Source organism: Thamnophis sirtalis, unplaced genomic scaffold, assembly GCF_051295495.1.
Source record: "Thamnophis sirtalis isolate CommonGarterSnake01/CBP01778 unplaced genomic scaffold, rThaSir2_p1.2 scaffold_5, whole genome shotgun sequence".
Lineage (NCBI taxonomy): Eukaryota > Metazoa > Chordata > Lepidosauria > Squamata > Natricidae > Thamnophis > Thamnophis sirtalis.
Window position 1 is genome coordinate 60,674,190 of NW_028261385.1, and position 21,475 is coordinate 60,695,664.

The window sequence follows — 21,475 nt, forward strand, 5'->3', positions numbered from 1 at the left end:
TCTTGTCTTCTTCCTCTCAACCTGTTTATTTTTCCTTATCACATTTGTTTTGTGATTCAGTTCTCACTGATTCCCTTTATATGAATAAACCACCCAAATATACTTCATTTGTACTGCTCACTGTAATCCATATTCATTCAGTACCCATTAATCTACTCCTTCTGATTCATCATCTGTGACATGCCTAATTCTCACTTCTACATAACAATACTTTTGTGAAGTATCCGCTCCTCATGACAGACCCCATACTACCTACCACTTTTCTATTAGTATTTGTATATTTGAAAAATACTGCATCCATTTCCCTATTTTTAGTAAGCATTCTACTGACGTATATTCTGCTTTTATCTCTTTATGTACAAGCTGCACTTGTTTATTCTGTTTCCCTATCAAATACTTGGTTTTTGATATAATAGTTTTCAGATCCATACTCTTATTGCAGCATACATTCTATCTAGCATGCACTGAAAATCATTCAGGTTCTTACCCAGCAACAATCATTCTCTACATACAAAGTCTCACACAGATTCATGTCCTTAACAGTAGCACTTTAGTAACATTACGACAAGCCTTCAGTTGTTCCATAAGCAAACCACATTCATATGTTAATATTTCTTCTGTTATACCATCCATTCATGCAGCCTTAGCCATTTTTAATATTCTCACATTAAGTATGTTCTTGTCATCAATTTTTCCTTGACCATTAACATTTGTCGCATTCATTTTTATCATCATACAAATCTCTTACTTCACCCAGGTAATCCATTCATTGCTATGTTATATTCTGTCACCATTGAGCTATACTTCCTCTCTTTTAATTTTGACTGTTTCTAAATCCCCTTGACACTATTCTTTGAAACGTTCTCCCTATATATGCATTATATAATTTGCAGCAATCATTCCCTGACATGCATTTCTCTCCCTTTCACAGCCTCTTTTACTTCATAATTATACCAAAATTCCTTTTTTGTACTTCATATTAGTGTCATGCTTGTCAAATCCCACACATCTGACAAACCAGAGGCAAAAACTAAGGGTTTTAAGAAGGCATCTTTAATGCCAATTTGGGATTAAAAAGAGTTCTCAAATCTTTAAGAGTAAACTCCCAACCAGAGTTAAATGAAAAGATTCAGATGAATCTTTCAAATGCCCAAACATTAAAAACGTTTTTTCAAAAATTTAACCTATCCCAAAATTAAATATTAAGAAAATTCTAGCATTATCTTCCCCATCGTGTAAAGAAATACAGTATCATCTAGAGCTCTAAATTCTGTGCAAAGGCTTAAGCACAGTGAAATGCACTTCGATAGCAACCCTCAAAGTTGTGATAACTGTTTATATCTTTTAATTTCTCTTCATTTGAAAATAATTAAAAGTAGTCATTGTCCTTAATATAATTATATAAATGTCCATGCCAAATTGAGCTAAAGTAGCAGGAGAAGTTCCACACTATCTAGAATAATTGTTCTTTGTTGCTTCAATGTAGCAGAAACAACTAAAACTGCTTGGTGAATCTGCCTAGGAACATTGAAGAAACACATATGTAGAAATGTCATGGCATGCTAAGTGTACCTACAATGCACTAAAAAGACCTTTCCATTCAGTTCATTGGTGTTTCCACTTTAACCTCCTGTTTTGTATGAACTGATTTTCTTCAAATAATTACAGGAAGACCATAAAGGGCACAGATCTTTCACTGCAATCATTAGTTAGAGGAATAGTGCTTTTTAAGCTATAGATAAGGTTTGGCCATCTTGATTAATAGCCATTTGTGGCTCTGTTCCTCATAAATTTGTCGAATCCCTTTTTAAGTCACTTATGGTTATTTGCTGCCTCCATTTTGTAACATTGAATTCAGCAGTATGCAATGACTATGCATTGTTTGAAGTACAATCTGTATTGGTTGATCTAAGTTGTAGTATTAAGAGAAAAGCTACGTACTTCTCTACGTCATGCATAATCATATGCATTTCCACATCCCCTTCTTACTCACCTTTATCATAACTCCAAAGTCCCAATAATCCTTCTTCTCAGGTAAGGGACTTCATGCAAAGGTTGGATCATGCCCAGCATCTGGTATACTTGCAGTAAGAATTCATAAGCATCAAGGTATGTATGAATTTATTTCATTGTCTAGTAAACATAAACCTGCTAAATGAATTTTGAGGAACACACACAAACACATACCATATGCTGGAGAAGAATATTGCAGTAATGTATTCATTATTTACTTGGAGACATGTATTGATTCCTAGTTGTGGATTCTATACGTATAGAAATATCTTACCTGTGTGCAAAATGGAATCTTCCACTATTTAGCAAGCCTTTGTTGAATGAGTCATCCGGGCTGCATCTTATTGGTCCACATAGTTAGCATCCAAGGAATTACTGCCTGGTAGAGCCTGCCAGGCCCTGCTTCATTCACAGAAATGCTGGTATGCCAGCCAGCTCTTCCATTCACATATACAGAAATCCATTCATATTTTCCAGGTTTTTTTTAAATCTACTTTTCATGGAGGGAATAATTTCTGAATGACAGAGATTGCGGCTTATTGCAGAACACAAGATCAGAAACGATCCTTACCATGTATATTTGCTGTTGCTAGGGTAGCAGGAGAAAAGGGGGAATAATGAATGCAGTGTGGAAGCTGTAGCAGGTTTGCAGTGTGATGAAAGGCTATTCTGCAGATCACTAGACATTTGCTTTTTACAATGAATGGGACATTTTCATTCATCACTGCTGGGATCAGAGGTGCTGCCTTCATTTATGTATCATCAATTTGTCTCATTAAATACCTGCATTGAAAGATGCTGTTGTATGATTGCTTTTTCTATAATCCAGCCTTTACTGTGAGAAAATTGTCAACTGTTCTCTGGATAATATATTAAGTTGTGTGCTGCCGTTCTCTTTTCTGTTTTTTGTTTAAATTGGAGTAGGATTATTCAGAAATTTGCCTTTTTCAGTATAATTATTTGAAATCATAGTTTCAAATCTAAATACATTAATTTAATGAAATATTAGCAAGATTAGTTTCCATAAGAATGTTACATTTTGCATGATTACAATAAATATATTACACATGTTTTAAGGGTTGGTGTGTTGCTTATCTCTTCATATTAAGAATTTTATACACTTGATTATTATTGATGAAAATCAAAATGATTATTAATGGATTTATTTTTAGTTGGAACGGGAGGCATTACTATTTTGTCTTAAATATTTTTCAGTTGTCCTTTAGTTGTCCTGAAATATTAGATTAAAGAAAATATGCATATGTGTGTGTTTATACAAATTACTTAAGCCATATGTTTTTCATATTGTACAGCACAACATTTAATATAAAACTGCTGGCATTAAAAATTCCAGAATCAGAACACTGTGGTTTTGAAAGAAAGACTGCACTTTGGTGATTATAGTGACAAACATATGGCTATTTTAATTGATAATGAGCTTTTCTGGAAAACAGAGAGAGAATGAGGGATTCTGTACTGTGTAGAATTTGTAGCATTTGCTTTCTGTTTTTGAATAGTTGCACACTGGGGCATATTTTATAAAGCCATTAAAATAGGCTAGTACTTTACATAGGGAAAAAAGTTAATGCAATTGCTTTGAGCCATTGCAGATATTCACCTAGAAGGAAGGAAGGAAGGAAGGAAGGAAGGAAGGAAGGAAGGAAGGAAGGAAGGAAGGAAGGCTAAATATCTGTTTCAAATAGGGAAAGGAAATGTGAGAATTGATTGGAGGTAGTGTGCTGTAAGTGGGTGGATTTTTTTTTCCTTACAGGAAGTGCTTTGCAGCATTCACTGAGCCTTTTGTTGAAAAGGGTCCTTCTCATTTGGGTGAGTCATGCTTTTGCTGTGAGAGACTTGGCAGCTCTGAGCTGGACTGGGATCTTTCTGTTGCACAGAAAATTACCGCTTTGCCTAGCCTTACCATGGAACCTTAAGCAAAATTCCTTTCATTTTTTCTTTTAAAAAAAACCACAAGCTCCTCCCCATGGCCACATTTTCACTGACCATCTTTGATACTCTAAATCATTTGCTATGTTAGTAGAGGGGTTTCCTGTTTGCTGGAACGAACACAAGATTCCAGATAGAAGGGCATGCTTCAGCGTTCCAAGTATAACCGCTTCAGGAATGATTCGGTGACATCAGTGGATGATACGGTCCATAACTGGTCCATCAACAGCAAGTTATCCTCAACAGATACCATTTCAGCGTCTTCGCCATATCTGGCCTCACCTGAGAACCTCCAGAAGGAGCATGGTGGAAGCACCACCCTTTCCACTCTTGTGCCTAAAGCGTCCCACTTAAAACTCTCCTCCACAGGCAGCCTTTGGGGCATCAAGAACCTTTCCTCTGCAGTGAAAGAGCTGGCTGTCGCCAAGTTGCAGGGTAGTTCAGCAGCAGAGACTTCAGACAACACATGTAGCCTTGCCACTGCCACCCTGCCTTCTCAGCAGGACAAGAACAAGATGAATACCGGGAAAAAACCATGGTCGGAGGAAATGTACCTGGGAGATGAGGACTGGAATCAGCGTGGCAGCACTGCCAACAAAGTACCCCAAGGATGGCTGCATTCAAATGAGAAGATCCTAGGACCAGGAGTGATGTATATTGTGAAGGTTGGTCTTCTTTCTTTCCACACTCTGTTTTTTTTGTATCTGTTTAATAATTTTTTTGGGGGGGGGGGACCTAGACACCAGCCAAATAGGTTGGAGGATTTTTAATCTGGAATTTAGTCAAATGAAGACTGTTAAGTGCAAAAGATTTTATTGTGAAAAACCGATGTTAATTTGCTTTCATTAAGTGAACATTCAAGCTGACTTCTTGGCAGTTTAAATGATTTAAAGCAGTGGGAAAGAGCACTTTCAAAATTAAAGGGATTATATACCCAGCTCTTCAGAGCACTGCATGTATTTGTATATATTTATTAGTATTGTTTCTGGAGAATCTGTAATAGGTGAGGTAAGAGTAATATCTTTCCATATGATAATTCTGAGTTTAAACATCAAATATCTCAAATGAAGTGTGTGTGTGTGTGTGTGTGTGTACAAATACACACGCAACTCTTTTATTTGCATGTCATGGCTAGAAGAGCAACAGTTTGTAGAATCTGTCTTATTTGCAAACAGAAATACTCTTTCTTGAAGTGGTGCATTCAAAATGCAGTCTTGTTTTACATAACAGTCTTTAACAGGACTTTCTCCCCCCTTTCTGTTCCCTGATAGTTAAGGAGTAGGACAAAAAAAATCCTTGTGCATTTCTAGGTCAGTTTTTTGATTCAATGTAGTTAAGGTTTCATCTGACCAGGTGAAGTCTAAGAACTTAAAGGCAAAATTAATGATTTATTTTGTGACTGTATGCCGATAGTTACTTGGTTCTAAAATGGCACTGTTGAGAATGACCATTCATTGTAACAGAACAGATTTTCATAAAAAATATTTGATATTTCATAAGATTAAGCAGAAGCATTGTATTTATATTTTATTTTTTGAAAATAGGAATGATTATTTAAAGGGGGAAATTATGATATACCGTATAGTACAACAGTGCAGACCTTTAATTTCTCATTGCTCAAGATTCTACACTGGCTGTACTTTTATTTCAGTTATCTTCTTAATTATCTGGTTTAAAAGTTTGCTTTTACAAAAATAGAAAATGTTAGTGTTTGTAATTTGTAATTATAATTATAGCTAAATTACTTAAGAACCATATTTAATGAACAAATTTATCATGGCATGTAGAATAAAATATGCTTCTCATTGCTATTTTTCAGAATATAGTACTCATTACTGGTTAATGAAGGAAATATATAATACAGTGTCAGATTTTAGAATAGCTATTCTGTATCATTTGCTTACTTATATTCTGATAAAAAAGCATCAGTTGCAAATTTCAAGTGACTTTAAAAACTTGACGGATGAGGCACTATTGTTGGTGGATTAGGGTAAATAGTATGCTTTATAGAAATATTTTCATTTTAATTATTTATTATTGAAAGCTTCTCTTAAGCATTTTTCTGGATAGATATATAGAAAACAAAGTGTATTCATGATCTCAGTATATAATTCTAGTTCAGCAAAAAGATTGTTACTCTATTGGACATTATTTTTTGCTACCTGCTTATGAATTGACTTGGAATAGAATGGAAGGTAATAGACCAGTATTATTTTGTGTACTCAAAGTTTAATGTTGTGTTTAAAAATGAACTGATATTTCTATTTTACTGAATTTTGTTTGCATCATATTTTTTCTTTTTTAGATTTCTTTTTCCTCTTTTTAATTATTAAAGTTTTTTTTAAGTTATTGATATTGGGAATAATGAATTGTAATTCCATACATTTCAGATGTTAGCTGCGTAGTAATTTTTTCACTTCTTTCCTGACTTCACTGATAATTGTTTTAATAATATTTTATTGTTTGGAATTTTTAATGTTTCTGTTAGTCCCCCCCCCCGCCAGGTACATGTAAGGCATTACATGAATACACAGAATTAAAAAATAATATAACAAAGATATTAGTTTTCCCCCAAAAAGAAATTAAGGAAGAAAGAACTAGAAATTTATCTTATGTGTGAAAAATTTCATCAGCAGCTCAAAAATCCTTTCTTGTCCTCTTGTTGTTGTTGATGAGGGTAAACACATTTCAACAGTCTTATATTTTAACTAAGGAATAGATTTGTCCTTTTGATAATAACAACATTATATAATAATAATAATAATAATAATAATAATAATAATAATAATAATAATAATAATAATAATAATATGCACAAAAATTCTTTGTTCCTTTGTTAACCAAAATATCAACATCTTTTTCTAAAGATGATTAACTGGCACATTTGGTGGAGTTATCCAATGATCTGACAGTTCTGAACATTTGTTGCTTGGGGATCAGATCTGTTCATCTTCCATCCCTGTAAAACAAGAACAATATTTTTTAATGTTGCTTTAGGGAGAAAAATAAGGATTTGATTAGTGACAGGAAGGATGGCTGTAGTTCATAAATGGAAGGAAATGAGTTTTCCAGATTTAGACTTTTAGTACACCGAACTATTATAAACAGTCATAATGGAAAAACTCCAGGATACAATACATTAAATCCAGAACATTCAGAACCCATTAAGAGACATTTCTCTTCATCAATGTTGAAGATAGTGGGACAAACATGAATGATGATTTTGAAAAAAAAAGATTTAATGAGAAAGTGATGAGTACTACATTCAGCAAAGATATACTGCCCATGTAATACCTTAGTTAATTATCTAAAATTTTGAGTATTTTTATTCTAACCTGCTAATTATTAGTGAAGTAGTTTAAAATTTGCATTATCTATAATATTATACACAACAAATAAATGCAACTTATTATTTAATATTTTGATATCTTAGAAGTTCAATATTTTAGTATCCTTCATTTTAATAATTCACATTATTAATTCTCTAACAACTAACTTAACTTTTAACTACTTTAGATTTTGTCTAATATTTTAATAACAACTTGCTTTTATACTCATTCTATTTTAGTTTGATCTGCTTTAATTTAAAGGATATAATTAGAAATTTCCTTTTGCAATTTTCTCTCTCTCTGTATCTTGTATAAAACTAGGTTTATATTATATACATGAAGCCAAGTAGAACTATACATAATTTTAGAAGTCACTGATTATTTTTGGTCATATTAGCAATCCTGTGAATTTCAGCCAAAATGTGGCAATACGGAAAGTTCAGGCTGTGATAATTTAAATAACATTCAAATATTCTGAAATTGGAAAATTAATTCTCACATCAATGGCATCATTTCAATCAAGGAGGTGACACACCATTGACAATCATATAAAATGAGAAATTCAGTAAAACATTAATCCCAAATGTAAAATTGTTGGGGAAATTTAATATGAGTTAACATCTGTGTCAGAAACTTTGAGAAAATTACATCAAAAACTTTATTTTCATCTAAAGAAATAAGTGCAGGATTCACATTCATTAACAATTTTACATTATCAGATCCTTTACGAGCAGACAGAAATCCAACCTAAGGGGTTGTGTAATATTAGGATGAAGAACAGGCAGCAATCTGTGAGCCAAGGTAGATGATAAAATCTTAATATCTAAATTTAAAGAAACAGCTGCTTAACTGGAACTTTAAGACTTGGGAATATCTCTCTCTCTCTCTCTCTCTCTCTCTCTTTGTGTGTGTGTGTATGCATACCTTTGATTTATATCACCTATTAAATGGAGGGGATTATCAAATTAGCTGGGAAATCACTAAACCCAGCAGATTTCTACAAAACAATAAATTTTAGTGATATTCACAATTTTTTGAAGACAGGGAGAAAAATAGTCGTGCAATAATCTCATTATCTATTAATGAAAAATTGGAACTGTTCAGTTTGAAGTACAATTTTAAAACTATTGAATAATTGGTTTAGAATCTATATACAGCACATTTCCCAAGTATACAATGGTACAGATATTGTTACTGAATTTTTTAAGTCTAAGGCCAGCAGCTTCCTAGATTTTTTTCTTTCCTTCCCAGCATCCATGCCTGGTGCAATGTAATAAAAATTCTGATTTGGCAATGTACCACTTGTTAAATTCATATTTAATAGAAGCCAAAGGTCTATATAAATTCTAATGTTTTTGTTGTATCCCACAGTTAAGCAATTAAATTAAAAGGGAAAATGTGTAGCCATCTTTTTTTTCAATCTGGTTAATACTTCTTTATCATTCAACAAATACACATACAAAGACTAGTTCAAAAATTTATATAATTTATTATCAGATATGTCTTTTAATTCCACAGGAAAATTTAGCATCTGTATGATGCTGTAAGATAACCAGAAATTAGGTAAAGAAAAACATTTTCTTTGTGCAGAAGAAAAGTACATTCATGTTGGTAAGGATTATTACCTATCAGATATGCACCAAGTTAATTTGTATGTATTATAAATCCTGAAATATAATTTGTATTATGGCAGTTGCTGTGATCTAATTGGAGTTCTAGAATATGTTAGGCTCCTTTCTACTAAATGCTACTAAAATAAGGTGAGGATAATAAATAAATTTAATAAATACATGGGCATTGCTTTAAAATATATAGTACTATAACTCCCAGTTATAGATGTATTGGAGACTCAAAACATTAGTATTTCTTTTATCAGACATCCAGAATTCTAAGTGTAGTACAGGACATCAGTTCATATGATGGATGGAAACAATGCCTTCAAGGCAATCCCTTTTCAATTCTGTAATACCTAACCGTTTGGAACTATGAACGTAATCTAACCTCAAGGATCAGTGGCTGAAGACAGCTAAAATCTTTATTGTTGTTTAAACTGTTGTGAGTTTGCATTGTTTTATTGATTTAAATTAAAAAAATGTAGATGGTGCATCTTCTACCCACTGTCTACAAGCCATGTCTGTTGTAAAGCAATAGATTGGCATGGGAAGCAGCTTCACGTAGCTTCATTAGTTAACATATTGCTCTTAGATCAAGCTGAACCTGAAATATCTCTCAATAATTTTCTCTGATAAAGATAAATATATTTTGAAAACTGATATACAGTAGATTTATAGTCAAATTATGTGTGTGTATTCATCTCTATTTCTACAAATACACGAATATCTTCATATAGTTTAGGAAATTGTGCCAGCTTTTAGCATATTTATCGGAAAGGATGATTATGCCTCTCCAATTAATATATATTTAAAAAGGGACAGTGAAAGTACATTTGCTGAAAAAAAAAATGAAGCCAACTTTTTTTTCAGCCTAATTTGCCAGCTTAAATTCAGAACCTTTTAAAAATAACTATGGAAAGATGCAATTTTGCTGCTTATAATTGACAATGCAATACCACATATATGGGGATACATCCAACATGCATTAGTTCTGTGCAATGGGATTTCTTCTGTTTTGTTTTGTTTTTTCATTTGTGCACCAGAAAAATCTATTCTACATATGGTAAGTTGTAACTTCCATAAGCTACATTAGTTGGGGTCCATATTATATTATTCAGAAGTACCGTGAAATTGTGTTGAACAAGATATTTTGTTGTCTGAAATAGAAAAGGAAATGAAAAATTCCAAATTTCTTACATTAACACCAACAAATCAAGGTTAGCAATAGCTAAAGCTATATAGTTTCTCCGCAACTCCAAACAGCAGATCTTCCTATTTATAAAAATATAACTAGACTACACTAAAAACAACCATGCTTTCAAAGCCAGCCATCTGATTCTTTCAGCAATTTTTGTTGGATATCGGTGACTATGGAGAGAGGAAACTTTCTTTCTGTCAGCTTCCTTATTACTAAATTAAACAAGACATATCAACCTTTTGTTAATATATATGGTATGCAACTAACATACTTCTGTGATATCTCAGTGTTTATGCATTTAGATTCTATTGTTCAAGTTGACCTATAAATTTAAAAAAGCAAACATTAGTCTTTGTTCAAAATTGCTTTTTTTGATTCATTTGCTCTGAAATTGCAGGAACTTTGTAAAGTGCAAAGCTCTGTTTTACAGCCACAGGCATTGATCAGGAAATTAGCCACAAACAATTTAAAACAATTTAAAACTGATCATAAAATAAAATGTTCTGATTCAGTCATGCAGTGGAATTCTAAAAAGCATCATGGCCTCTATGCACAGCATATGAAACACATACATTTCTTAGTGTTTTGTCATGGAAAGGTGATGTTTATGTTTGAGACATAAAATAAAATATTCTGATTCAGTCATGCAGTAGAATTCTAAAAAGCATCATGGCCTCTATGCACAGCATATGAAACACATACATTTCTCAGTGTTTTGTCATGGAAAGGTGATGTTTATGTTTGAAACAAGTGAACAAAAGTTTTCTTTTAAGAAATATCCTTCATTGATGAAATGTGTACTAGATTAATCATGTATCCCTGGTATTCTAATTACAAAGCTTCAAATGTTTTTTTTTCCCTTTTCTAGAAGGGCTTTGAAGCATAAGCATCAGGTCTTCAACATTGTGATACTAAAATGGTGAAACATATTGTGACATTGCAGTAAAAAAATCCACCTGTTTCTACTTTTGTTGTGATATCACATGCAAGTAATAAGGTCTGGAGTTCATGTCACAATCTTATAGAAGCATTTTAATGGTTCTCTTTTGCTCAGACCTTAGTTATTTTGTGCAAAGCTACCTAGTGAATCTTTCACGCAGTGGAAATTTGAAGTGTTATCTTCTGGACCTTAAATTAGAGTTACAATCAGCAGTGATCTGAAAGTGATCCAATTAGCTAATAGCAATGTTTGAAAGGAACAAAATTCTGACACAATGTGGCTTTCTTTCTTAGTTTAAAATGGCTTCCTATTCAGCAAAGAAGTAGCATTTTCTCAGTAAAGGACTAGCACTCAATATTTCAGGTTGACTCCAGGAGAAACGGAATCTCATCTTAGAAATAGCAATGGAAGACTGTGGCCTGTTTTAACTATGAGAGGAGAAGGATTTACACCCATAATATAAATTGTCCAATAATAATAGGGCAAACCCAAGTTCTCGACTTCATCAACAATAACAGAAGGCATGCCAATGATTGAAATTGTGCTAAATGCAGACTTGAAAACTGGAACAGTTGAAGATGATTTTAACATACCTCAGCTTTGGGCTGAGGTGAGGTAAAGTCAGCTTCACCAAAACAGTTACTGGAATATGTTTATGCTGCAGATAAAAGAATGTGAATATGGCCCCCAGCTTCATATCACTTTCTGATACTTGGCTGGTTCTGAATGGCATTTGATTCCATGGTGGAGTTTGTTGTTTTATCTTAGAATGCCAAGAAGTACATCAAGAACATACATCAAGAACAGAGATAAACAATCCAGCTGCTACAGAAACATTTGGGAGTTTTGATATTGCATCACCACTGAAACTACTGTGACTGATCCCTGTATTCATTAGTGAGAAAACCATGACCTGACAATCTGATATAATAAAAAGGGCCATAGGAAATTATTAAAAACATTATGATAAGAATTACTTTAATGTATACAATAACATTTTAATTATGAAAAAAAAAACAAATAACAATATGCAATATAGTTAGAAAAAATTGGCATAGGGCAAAGTACTTTAATTTGAAAGCTGCTCTAAAATTAGATTTCAACCAACTTCATAAATAAAGCATAGTATGACTCTTTCCGGGTCTATGAGGAATTTCTGAGCAATAAAACACAATTTTGATTAGTTCAAGGAGTGTTTATGGAAACATCTTCCTGGACTGTACTCTAGGTATTTACATTTTCTGTACCATTTCTTATCAAAGTATATTTGCTTTCCATAGTTTTCATCTGGAAATAAAAGCATATTCACTACATCCATTAATGAGAAGCATCCATTATTTGTGAGTGCACATTTAGTAAAATTCTGTATCTATGCAAATGGTATTAAGGGTCAAGAAATCCTAGCTGCTTTTTTCTTTATTTTTGGAATATACTGGCTAACAGTTAGGGACATTCCCACTTCTGTTTCATCAGATTTTGTCTGCGACAAGGAACCAGAATGACACTAAAAGTTGATCAGGGCAGTATTTTTATTGCTACTCGGCTATTTACAAAAATCTTGCCAGACAAGCTGCACTCATTACGGAACAACTAGATAAATATTCCAAGGTTTGGAGAGGGTGTGTATTTTCTGTTGCTTCCTCCCCTTCCGTGATTCCAGACTACCCAGCCTCTTAACTCTTCCCTCCAACTTCAACTGCAGATTCCGCGACAGATTTGCAGCAATAGCAAAGACAACTGAGATAGCGATAGTGTCAAATAATTGTTATTTTCTAATAAGGAAAATGAACCCCAAATTCCGGTAACACCTCTACAACATATCAGTAATCCTCCACATACAACTATTCATTTTACAACTGTTTGAAATTATGACGGTGTTGAAAAAGGTGACTTGTAAGTGGTCCTTGCACTTAGAAGCACCAGAGTTCTTGCAGTCACATGTTTGTGATTTATGCATTTGGCAGCCAGGTTGCAAAGTCCCGGGCTCACATGATTGCCATTCACCTCTTTCCCTGAGGGTTTCTGACAAACAAAGTCAATGTGGGAATGCCAGATTAATGAGCACAGCAAAAAGAATAATGGTCATAAAACTGATTCGATGATCAGAAGGCTTAACAATGGAAGTTCCAGTCATAATTGTGGCCAAAATTCAAAGACTACCTGTAATATAAAATTAATAACGATAAAAACATGCTTATTGGAATGGAATCTAAGATCAGGAAAATAAGACTTAGGAGGAAAAGAGGTCAGTTTTAGTAGGTCTTGTGTTGCCACTCATCAAAATATTATCATGAGTAGTTATTATATTTTATTCTACTCTTCCCATAAGGATCTCAGGCCAGTATAGATAATTCTTATAATAATTCTGTAAAAGCTTGCATGCACATTTTTAGTAAATAAAGTTTTTTTGTTTTTTTAATAGTCTGGTGACCAAAGGCCAAAATGCCTTGGTGGGGTAGGAGTTAAAAAAAGTCAAAACGACAATTGTGCATGCACAAGCAAAGTCTTTTTGTGCATGGTGAGACTTTTTTTTTTTTACTTCTTCCTGTGGATACCCCCACAAAGATAAAGAAGATATATCATAATATCACATCAGAGTGGGTAGCCTTCTCTCCCACTTTGTCATTTTCAGTTTAATTTTATTTCTGGGTTTTAGAAAATCCAACTGTGAACCTGATTTGCATAACTACTACTGTATCTGTCTCAGTTCTCTATTATTATGGTACTTTCCCAGATGGGTAAGAGCTATTGTATATTTTCAATAATGTAATTAATTCCTTCTGCTTATTTTATCTATTTTTAATATATTACAATTTAAAATTTCTATTTAATTTCTCTGTTTAAGTAATTTAATTTTGAGGGTGAAGGTTCATTCTCAAGAGCTTGTGGGTTAGTTTCTGAAAGTTTTATTACCAGACTAGGTAACATATTAGTTTAGGGCATGTCAATCTCAGTGTTCTTCTGTTTATGAGGGCTTTGTGTGAACAGGAGATTTTGTGATGGATCAGGCGTAGGTGTGTCAAGTGAGGGCCTTGTAATGGGTCTTGTGATGGGCCAAGTATGAGTGGGAATTTTATCTATTTATATTGTAGTTTTAAATTGAAAATCTAAGAATAGTAAAATACAATCATGCAGAGTTCTGCTATCTTAAAAATAAATTTCAATCAAATATAACAGACTATTTATAGAGTCTGTGCATTGATGCTTCACACATAAAAATACCTGAAACAAAACGTATCCTTAACCTTTATTCATATGCAATTAATAGCCTGGATATTTTTTTTATGAAGCCAGTTCTGTTTTATGACATTACTATACGCATAATCAGTTCAACATGAATAACTGTTGGCAAATTTTCAAAGACAGGGTTATTTTTCCCAGCTAAAAGTATTATGCGGCAGTAGTGAGACAGATTGCATTCAGACAGGCATGAATTCAAATGTGCCTATATAAGAAATGTCTAATTTTGCAAGCTTATTTTTAGACTATTGGCTGACTGGCAAACTACCAAACTTAGGGAAGGGCTAGCATTAGAAGCTGCTATAAAAATGCTATTTTCATGATTAAAAATGCAATAATAGTGCCTATATATAGTATTTTGTTCAGATTGCTATCTCATATTTGGGGATATGGTAAATTTCTTATAGAATTTAGTATCTCTTTTTTTCTCCATCCCAAGCATCATTTTTGCAAAATTCTGCATAATCATTTTCATTTCTTCAGCAAGCCAATTTTATTTATTTTACACATGCACACTTTCTTATGGCATTTATTGATAGCCAAGTTCATAAGTATGAATGCTCATTCTATTTTGCTTCCTTAAAATTTCAGGATTCCACCAATAATCCAAAATTTCAGATTATTTGTGAATGTTACTCTGGAATGTCTATATTTCTAATTGATTTACATAATATGCTGAACAGCTCAGGTAATTTTATTTACCACCTGTGCAAGTTGAAATAATAAATGCCATAAAAAGTGTGTACACGTGTGATTCTATACACCTTTCTTTGTATCACTTTAAATCTAAAGTAAATGAGAAGGGCTGGGTTTTGGAATAATCACATTTCCTCAGGCCTCAGAAGGAAACAATGGTAAACCTAAGCTGCTCAGGTTTGTCTACAGATAACAGCCTGCATTGTATGTATTGTATGCATTGCAACCAATTAAATATAAGCCAACAGTACGCAGCAGCAGCCATAAAAGCCAATGAAATCCAAAATTGCATTAACAGAGGGATACAATCAAGTTCAAGGGAGGTTCTTGTACCACTCTATAAAGCCTTAGTAAGACCACACCTAGAGTACTGCATCCAGTTTTGGTCACCACACTATAAAAAAAATGTTGAGACTCTAGAAAGAGTGCAGAGAAGAGCAACTAAGATGATTAGGGGACTGGAGGCTAAAACATACGATGAACAGTTTGAGGAACTGGGCATGGCTAATCTAGTGAAAAGAAGGACCAGGGGAGACATGATAGCAGTGTTCCAATATTTGAGGGTCTGTCACAGAGAGGAGAGAGTCAATCTATTTTCTAAAGCACCTGAAAGCCAGACAATGAATAATGGATGGAGACTGATCAAGGAGAGATTCAACCTCGAAATAAGGAGAAATTTTCTGACAGTGAGACCAATCAACCAATGGACAGTTTGCTTCCAGAAATTGTGGGAGCTTCATCACTGGAAGCTTTCAAGAAGAGACTGCACTGCCATCTGTCAAAAATGGTGTAGGGTCTGCTTGGGCAGGGGGTTGGACTAGATGACCTACAAGGAATGAGATGAAAGCCCCTCAAATTTCAGCATAATCCATAGAAGGTCCATTAGGGGAAAAAAAACATACAAAGCAAGCCTTTTTGACAAAGAAAGAAGACAAAAGTCCTGAGTCCCTCTGCCAATTATGTCTGCATCTATTGCCCCCAATAGTCAATAGATTTATTGGTGCAGAAAACTGGTGCCTCCAAAGTTGAATTCCAACCATTATCCCCTCTACATTCAGCATCCCAGCAACTGGCCCAAAGTTGTTTACTGACTGAAATATCTGGACCAGGCAAAAGATGTTTGTGGCCAGGAAATTTATAGCTGCCTTCTATTTCTTTTCTAGCAGAGACAGGAGAGATTGGCCAGGCCTTATTATAATCAAGTTAGTCTAATTTAAATATATCTACACAGCTGCAGAATTGTCAATAGCCAGTTAGCCTTTTTTTTACTGTAAAGCCTAAATTCTCGTGCAGATGTGTTGGTGTGCAAACATTTAGGAAAAGAACGTGAAACAGGTCTGCATGGCCTCTGATGCCTTTCACAATTTGAGAGTCATGCATGTGGCACAGGATATATTTTCCCACAGTAGACACAAATGATATCGTGTATGCAAATTTTCTAACTCATTCTATTCTTGCACAGTTATTATATGTAGCATCAAATTAAATTATAAGCATAAGGGACTTTCTGCAGCATTAACTAATTATGCAACCTAGACTAATAATAGTATGCTTAAAAATGTACACACTAGTGAAAGGGCCTTCTGTGTAGCTTCTAACCTAATAGGGAGGGCTCCAATTTTTTAAAAATGATTATTGCTGCTGCATAGATAAATGAAAAATATATAAGAATAAGAAAGGGGATAATGGGATTTGTTTTACCATACATGCTTAGCAAGCCATTTTGATGGACTATTTGTTGGAGAAGAGATATAAATAAAACCACAACCTCTGTCTATCAAAGTATGAGTATGGATTTTGCTGTACAAAGTTTATTTCAGTTATATTTATATGCACACTTTTTCCTCTTTGTAGTATTTGGGATGTATAGAGGTCTTGCGGTCCATGAAATCTCTGGATTTTAATACTAGAACACAGATAACAAGGTAAGATGATATATTCTACATACATTCCCATCACTGTTGTACCTTTTGAATCAGATACAATTAATTTATTTGAAGGAGAAAAATACCAGGAATAGTGCAGGGTGCATGATGATAATTATATGTAAGTTTCTTGTTGTACTCGGGTCTTCTCCCTTATAAGATTGAGATTGTGTTGGCAACGTTTTGGCGAGGTCTCACTCGCCATCCTCAGGCTGGTGTTTTTGGCTTAAAGCATGGCTGGAGCTGCCGTCTTTCTATAAATCTTGGTGGGAGTGTGTGGAGTGCTGGTGTTGTTTCAGTAAGTGGATTGATTGGCTGTGTGGCTGGTAAACAAACGAGCCCGATCCACCACCCAGGCCGTTACAACACAAAACAACAGTGGACACACAGCCAGCACCAATCAGCACCAATCTACGAATCATGATACAGCCACACAGCCAATCAATCCACTTACTGAAACAACGCCAGCACTCCACACTTCCCCACCAAGATTTATAGAAAAACTGCAGCTCCGGCCATGCTTTAAGCCAAAAACACCAGCCTGAGGATGACGAGTGAGACCTATATAGCAGTAAATATAGCAGTAAACTTATATACCGCTTCATAGGGCTTTCAGCCCTCTCTAAGCGGTTTACAGAGAGTCAGCATATTGCCCCCAACAATCTGGGTCCTCATTTTACCCACCTCGGAAGGATGGAAGGCTGAGTCAACCCTGAGCCAGTGAGATTTGAACCGCTGAACTGCTGATCTAGCAGTAGCCTGCAGTGCTGCATTTAACCACTGCGCCACCTTGGCTCTTACATATATATTACATAAGCATATATATATGCTTATGTAATATATATGCTATTTATAAATAGCATATAAATGATTGACATATTCTTGGACAGTGTCTTTAGAGACCATTCTACTCTGGCGAGTTGGAAGTCCAGTTCTTTCTGATCAAGCACTTGCTCCCTTTATACTCACCTCCAATTCAGAGACTTAGCAGCAGAGTAGCAGTGGTGGTGGGGTTTGTAGGAAGAAGATGAAGGATGGAGTAAGCCATTTCTCAGCAAAAACCCATGCCCATTATATCTACCTCTTGTTTGGGATTCTTTTGAACATGGGTTTTGCACCAAGTATACTAAACTCATATTTAAGAGTTGCACAATGAAGCAACAGAGAAAGATAAAAAGGGAGTGGGAGGGAGGGAGGGAGATGGTTTGTGGTGATCCCTTTATTGGCCCATCCACTGTCCTTCTGACAGATGACTAAATCTGCAGATGTAACAACAAGTAGTTCTTGACTTGCAACTGTTTGTTTAGTGATCATTCAAAGATACAATGGCACTGAAAAAAGTGATTTATGACAGTTTTTCACAGTTTCAACCTTTGCAGCATCCCCATGATCATGTGATCAAAATTCAGATCCACAGCATCTGGTTCATATTTATGACCATTGCAGCGTCCCGGGGTCATGTGATCCCCTTTTGCAATCTTCTGACAAGCAAAGTCAATGGGGAAATTAGATTTCACATAACAACCGTGTTACTAACTTATGAACTGCAGAGATTCACTTAACAACTGTGGCAAGAAAGGTTGTAAAATGGGGCAAAATTAACTTAATGAATGTCTCACTTAACTACAGAAATTTTGGGCTCAATTGTGGTGATAAGTCGAGGACTATTTGTTCCTGTAATGCAGTGATTGGTAGGTGATTTTCCAGCCACTTGGAAATATCGAGAGGAGTGCAGACAGCAACCTTTTCTTAGTGGAAAATTAGGATATCAAGTCAACCCTATGAGTTAGCAAACTGAGATTGACCGTGGGGAGAACATATACCCTGTGGCAGCTTTACCTTTCTGCTTTCTCACAGAGGAAATATAAATAGGAGGAGAGCTGTTTTAGTCTATGTGACAAAAAAACAGTGGCCTGATGACACCCTTTTTCTGACTATCAAATTTATTAACAGCAATAAGCTTTTGTGAAATGCAACTCAGTGCTTTATTTGAGCTATGGGGAAATGTCCTAAGTAAGAAAAGGCTGCTTTATGTACGAAATTCCAAATAAATAACAACAGTATGTCAAGTTAAGATTTCTAAGCATGTTTTATTTGTCTCTGTTTTGTGATGTGTAATGATTCTTAAGGCAGGAAATATTGTAACTACTATATTGCTTGAGTCTAATCTTTAAAACTTGCTGCTGTCAATTTTGTATCCATGTTTTCAATGTAAAATACATTCATATCATTTTTCAGAACACTTTTTCAATACAGCTTCTGTATAGTTTCAAAGCTGTGATTGATTCTATAAATCCACAAGAGTATATATATTTCAAAGTGAGGATATGCTGTTATAAATCTGGAGGATATAATCATTTATGTGCCAAACCTTGACTCTACCACCTGGGAAAACAATAGGTTTCCTAAATAGTAAGGTGAAACTATGGCAATATTGAATAACCGACTGGGTCCATTGTGAATATATGCATTGAAAAGTACATAAAGCTGCCCAAGTAAATCAGTTTTAAAAATTATTTATTCTGATAGCTTATTAATAAAGTCTGATTTAATATTTTGAGCTCACTTTTTGAGGGCAGTCAGTTAGGTTTGATACTGTATTAATATCATCATTATATGTATATTAATAGCTAGATATATGCCATAATATATAAGGAATGGATAAAGAAGGAGAAAAAAGGGGGAGATATTTTACTTATGCATTGTTTTACCTTTTTTGCCCCAATAGCCCTATTATTAATTGGTTGGAAATCCTTTTCTGGCCTAATAGTCGGTTCTGATCACGAAAGCAAGGTATATCATAAACACCCATCCATGAAAGAATTGGAGACTTGTTTTTGCCAACAGATGCTCTTCTGGGAATGCTTGTCAGCTGTGGAAGTCAGGAAATAGAGGTTCAATCCTTCTGGTTTTCCAATGAAGACAGCACCAAGTTGGAGAAGGCTTGTCCATTGCTTCAAAAGGGTTGACAAGTGCAAGCCAGCATTTAACCCTATTTTTGCCATACTTTTTTAAAAGCACTTGATAATTTTGGTAATTTGGTGTTCCCAGATAAGGATTTTATTGGGCAGTAATCCTGTTGCATTCAGGGAATGTGAATAAGATGCCATTTTCTTCTATTTATAAACCCACTCAGTCTTTCCCACTTTTCCTTTTGCTATTTTTTAAATAATAATTTACTTCTGCAAGGCTAATCTGAATTTTTATCATCTGATTTGTTGCAATAGGAAGAAAGGACAAGAGGCACTAATCGTTCCTTCTGATTATCTGTTTTTTTTCTATGCTGAGTATAAAGAAGTTACCCTGTTTCTGCTTTGGCCAGCAAACAAACTAACAAAACTCTCAGCATGCAGCATCTTCCTTCCTTCCTTCCTTCCTTCCTTCCTTCCTTCCTTCCTTCCTTCCTTCCTTCCTTCCTTCCTTCCTTCCTTTCTCCCTGCAGTTCCAGTCCCAGCATAGGAAACAGCTAGAAAAGAATGCTAGCAACTATTATGTCATCTGTTATGAAACAATAATTTTGCAGCTGCTGAAACAGAATTCAATTTAGGGAATCTACCTCATGTATCATCTTCAGTCTTCTGGTCTGTTCTTAAGCCTTCTTCCAAGCACTAATTATTTTGAAAGTCCTAAGGATCTTAGGATCAAGTTTCCAGAAACACTATCTCTCTTCTGTATCATATAATATTGCCTTTCAACAATCATACAATCTTCCTCAGAATGCCTAATAATAATAACAACAACAAGCTATCTGCACAAATGCCATTAAGGCCAAAATCGAAAAATCCTCTGATGATGCCAAATGCAGACTTTGCAAAGAAGCTGATGAAACTGTTGATCACATACTCAGCTGCTGTAAAAAAATCGCGCAGACTGATTATAAATTGCGGCACAATTCAGTAGCACAAATGATCCATTGGAATTTGTGCAAAAATTATAATATTAAAACAGCAACAAAGTGGTGGGAACATAAGCTTGAAAAAGTCACTGAAAATCAGATGGTCAAGATCTTGTGGGATTTTTGCATACAAACGGACAAAATACTGGCACATAATACACCAGACATCACACTGGTTAAGAAAAATAAGGTTACAATCATAGACATCGCAATACCAGGTGATAGCAGGGTCGACGAGAAGGAATATGAAAAAATTGTGAAATACCAGGACTGGAAAATAGAAGTTCAACTATTATGGCACAAACTAGCAGTCGTAATTCCAATGGTAATAGGCACACTGGGTGCTATTCCAAAAGCACTGGAATTACATTTAAAACAGTTAAAAATTGACAAAATCACCATCAGTCAAATGCAAAAAGCCTCACTGCTTGGATCTGCACACATATTACGAAAATACGTTACGATGTCCTAGGCCCCTAGGTGGGGTCCGACTAGTAATCAATGCCAAATCTGGTGAAACAATTGGCCGCTGTGATACAATTCTGTTGTTGCGAATAATGATAATAATGATAATAATGATAATAATGATAATAATGATAATAATGATAATAATGATAATAATGATAATAATGATAATAATGATAATAATGATAATAATGATAATAATGATAATAATGAT

The 21,475-nt window shown here is 34.5% G+C and overlaps 2 protein-coding genes across 2 annotated transcripts in view; both read left to right on the forward strand.

The window, feature by feature from the left end:
- The first annotated feature begins 3,749 nt into the window (after positions 1-3,749).
- Positions 3,750-21,475, forward strand: part of SHC3 (SHC adaptor protein 3) — a 40,962-nt gene continuing 23,236 nt past the window's right edge. Inside the window, exons 1-2 of the mRNA XM_087715901.1 lie at positions 3,750-4,625; positions 16,831-16,901. Of these exons, the coding sequence (XP_087572027.1) occupies positions 4,104-4,625; positions 16,831-16,901 (593 nt within the window). The 5' untranslated portion in view covers positions 3,750-4,103. The remainder of the gene's footprint in view (positions 4,626-16,830; positions 16,902-21,475) is intronic.
- LOC148045398 (uncharacterized) lies at positions 20,636-21,268 on the forward strand (the record flags this gene model as incomplete). Its single annotated transcript, XM_087715189.1, has 1 exon — positions 20,636-21,268. A coding segment is annotated over one exon (633 nt), but the record flags the coding sequence as incomplete, so codon positions are not given.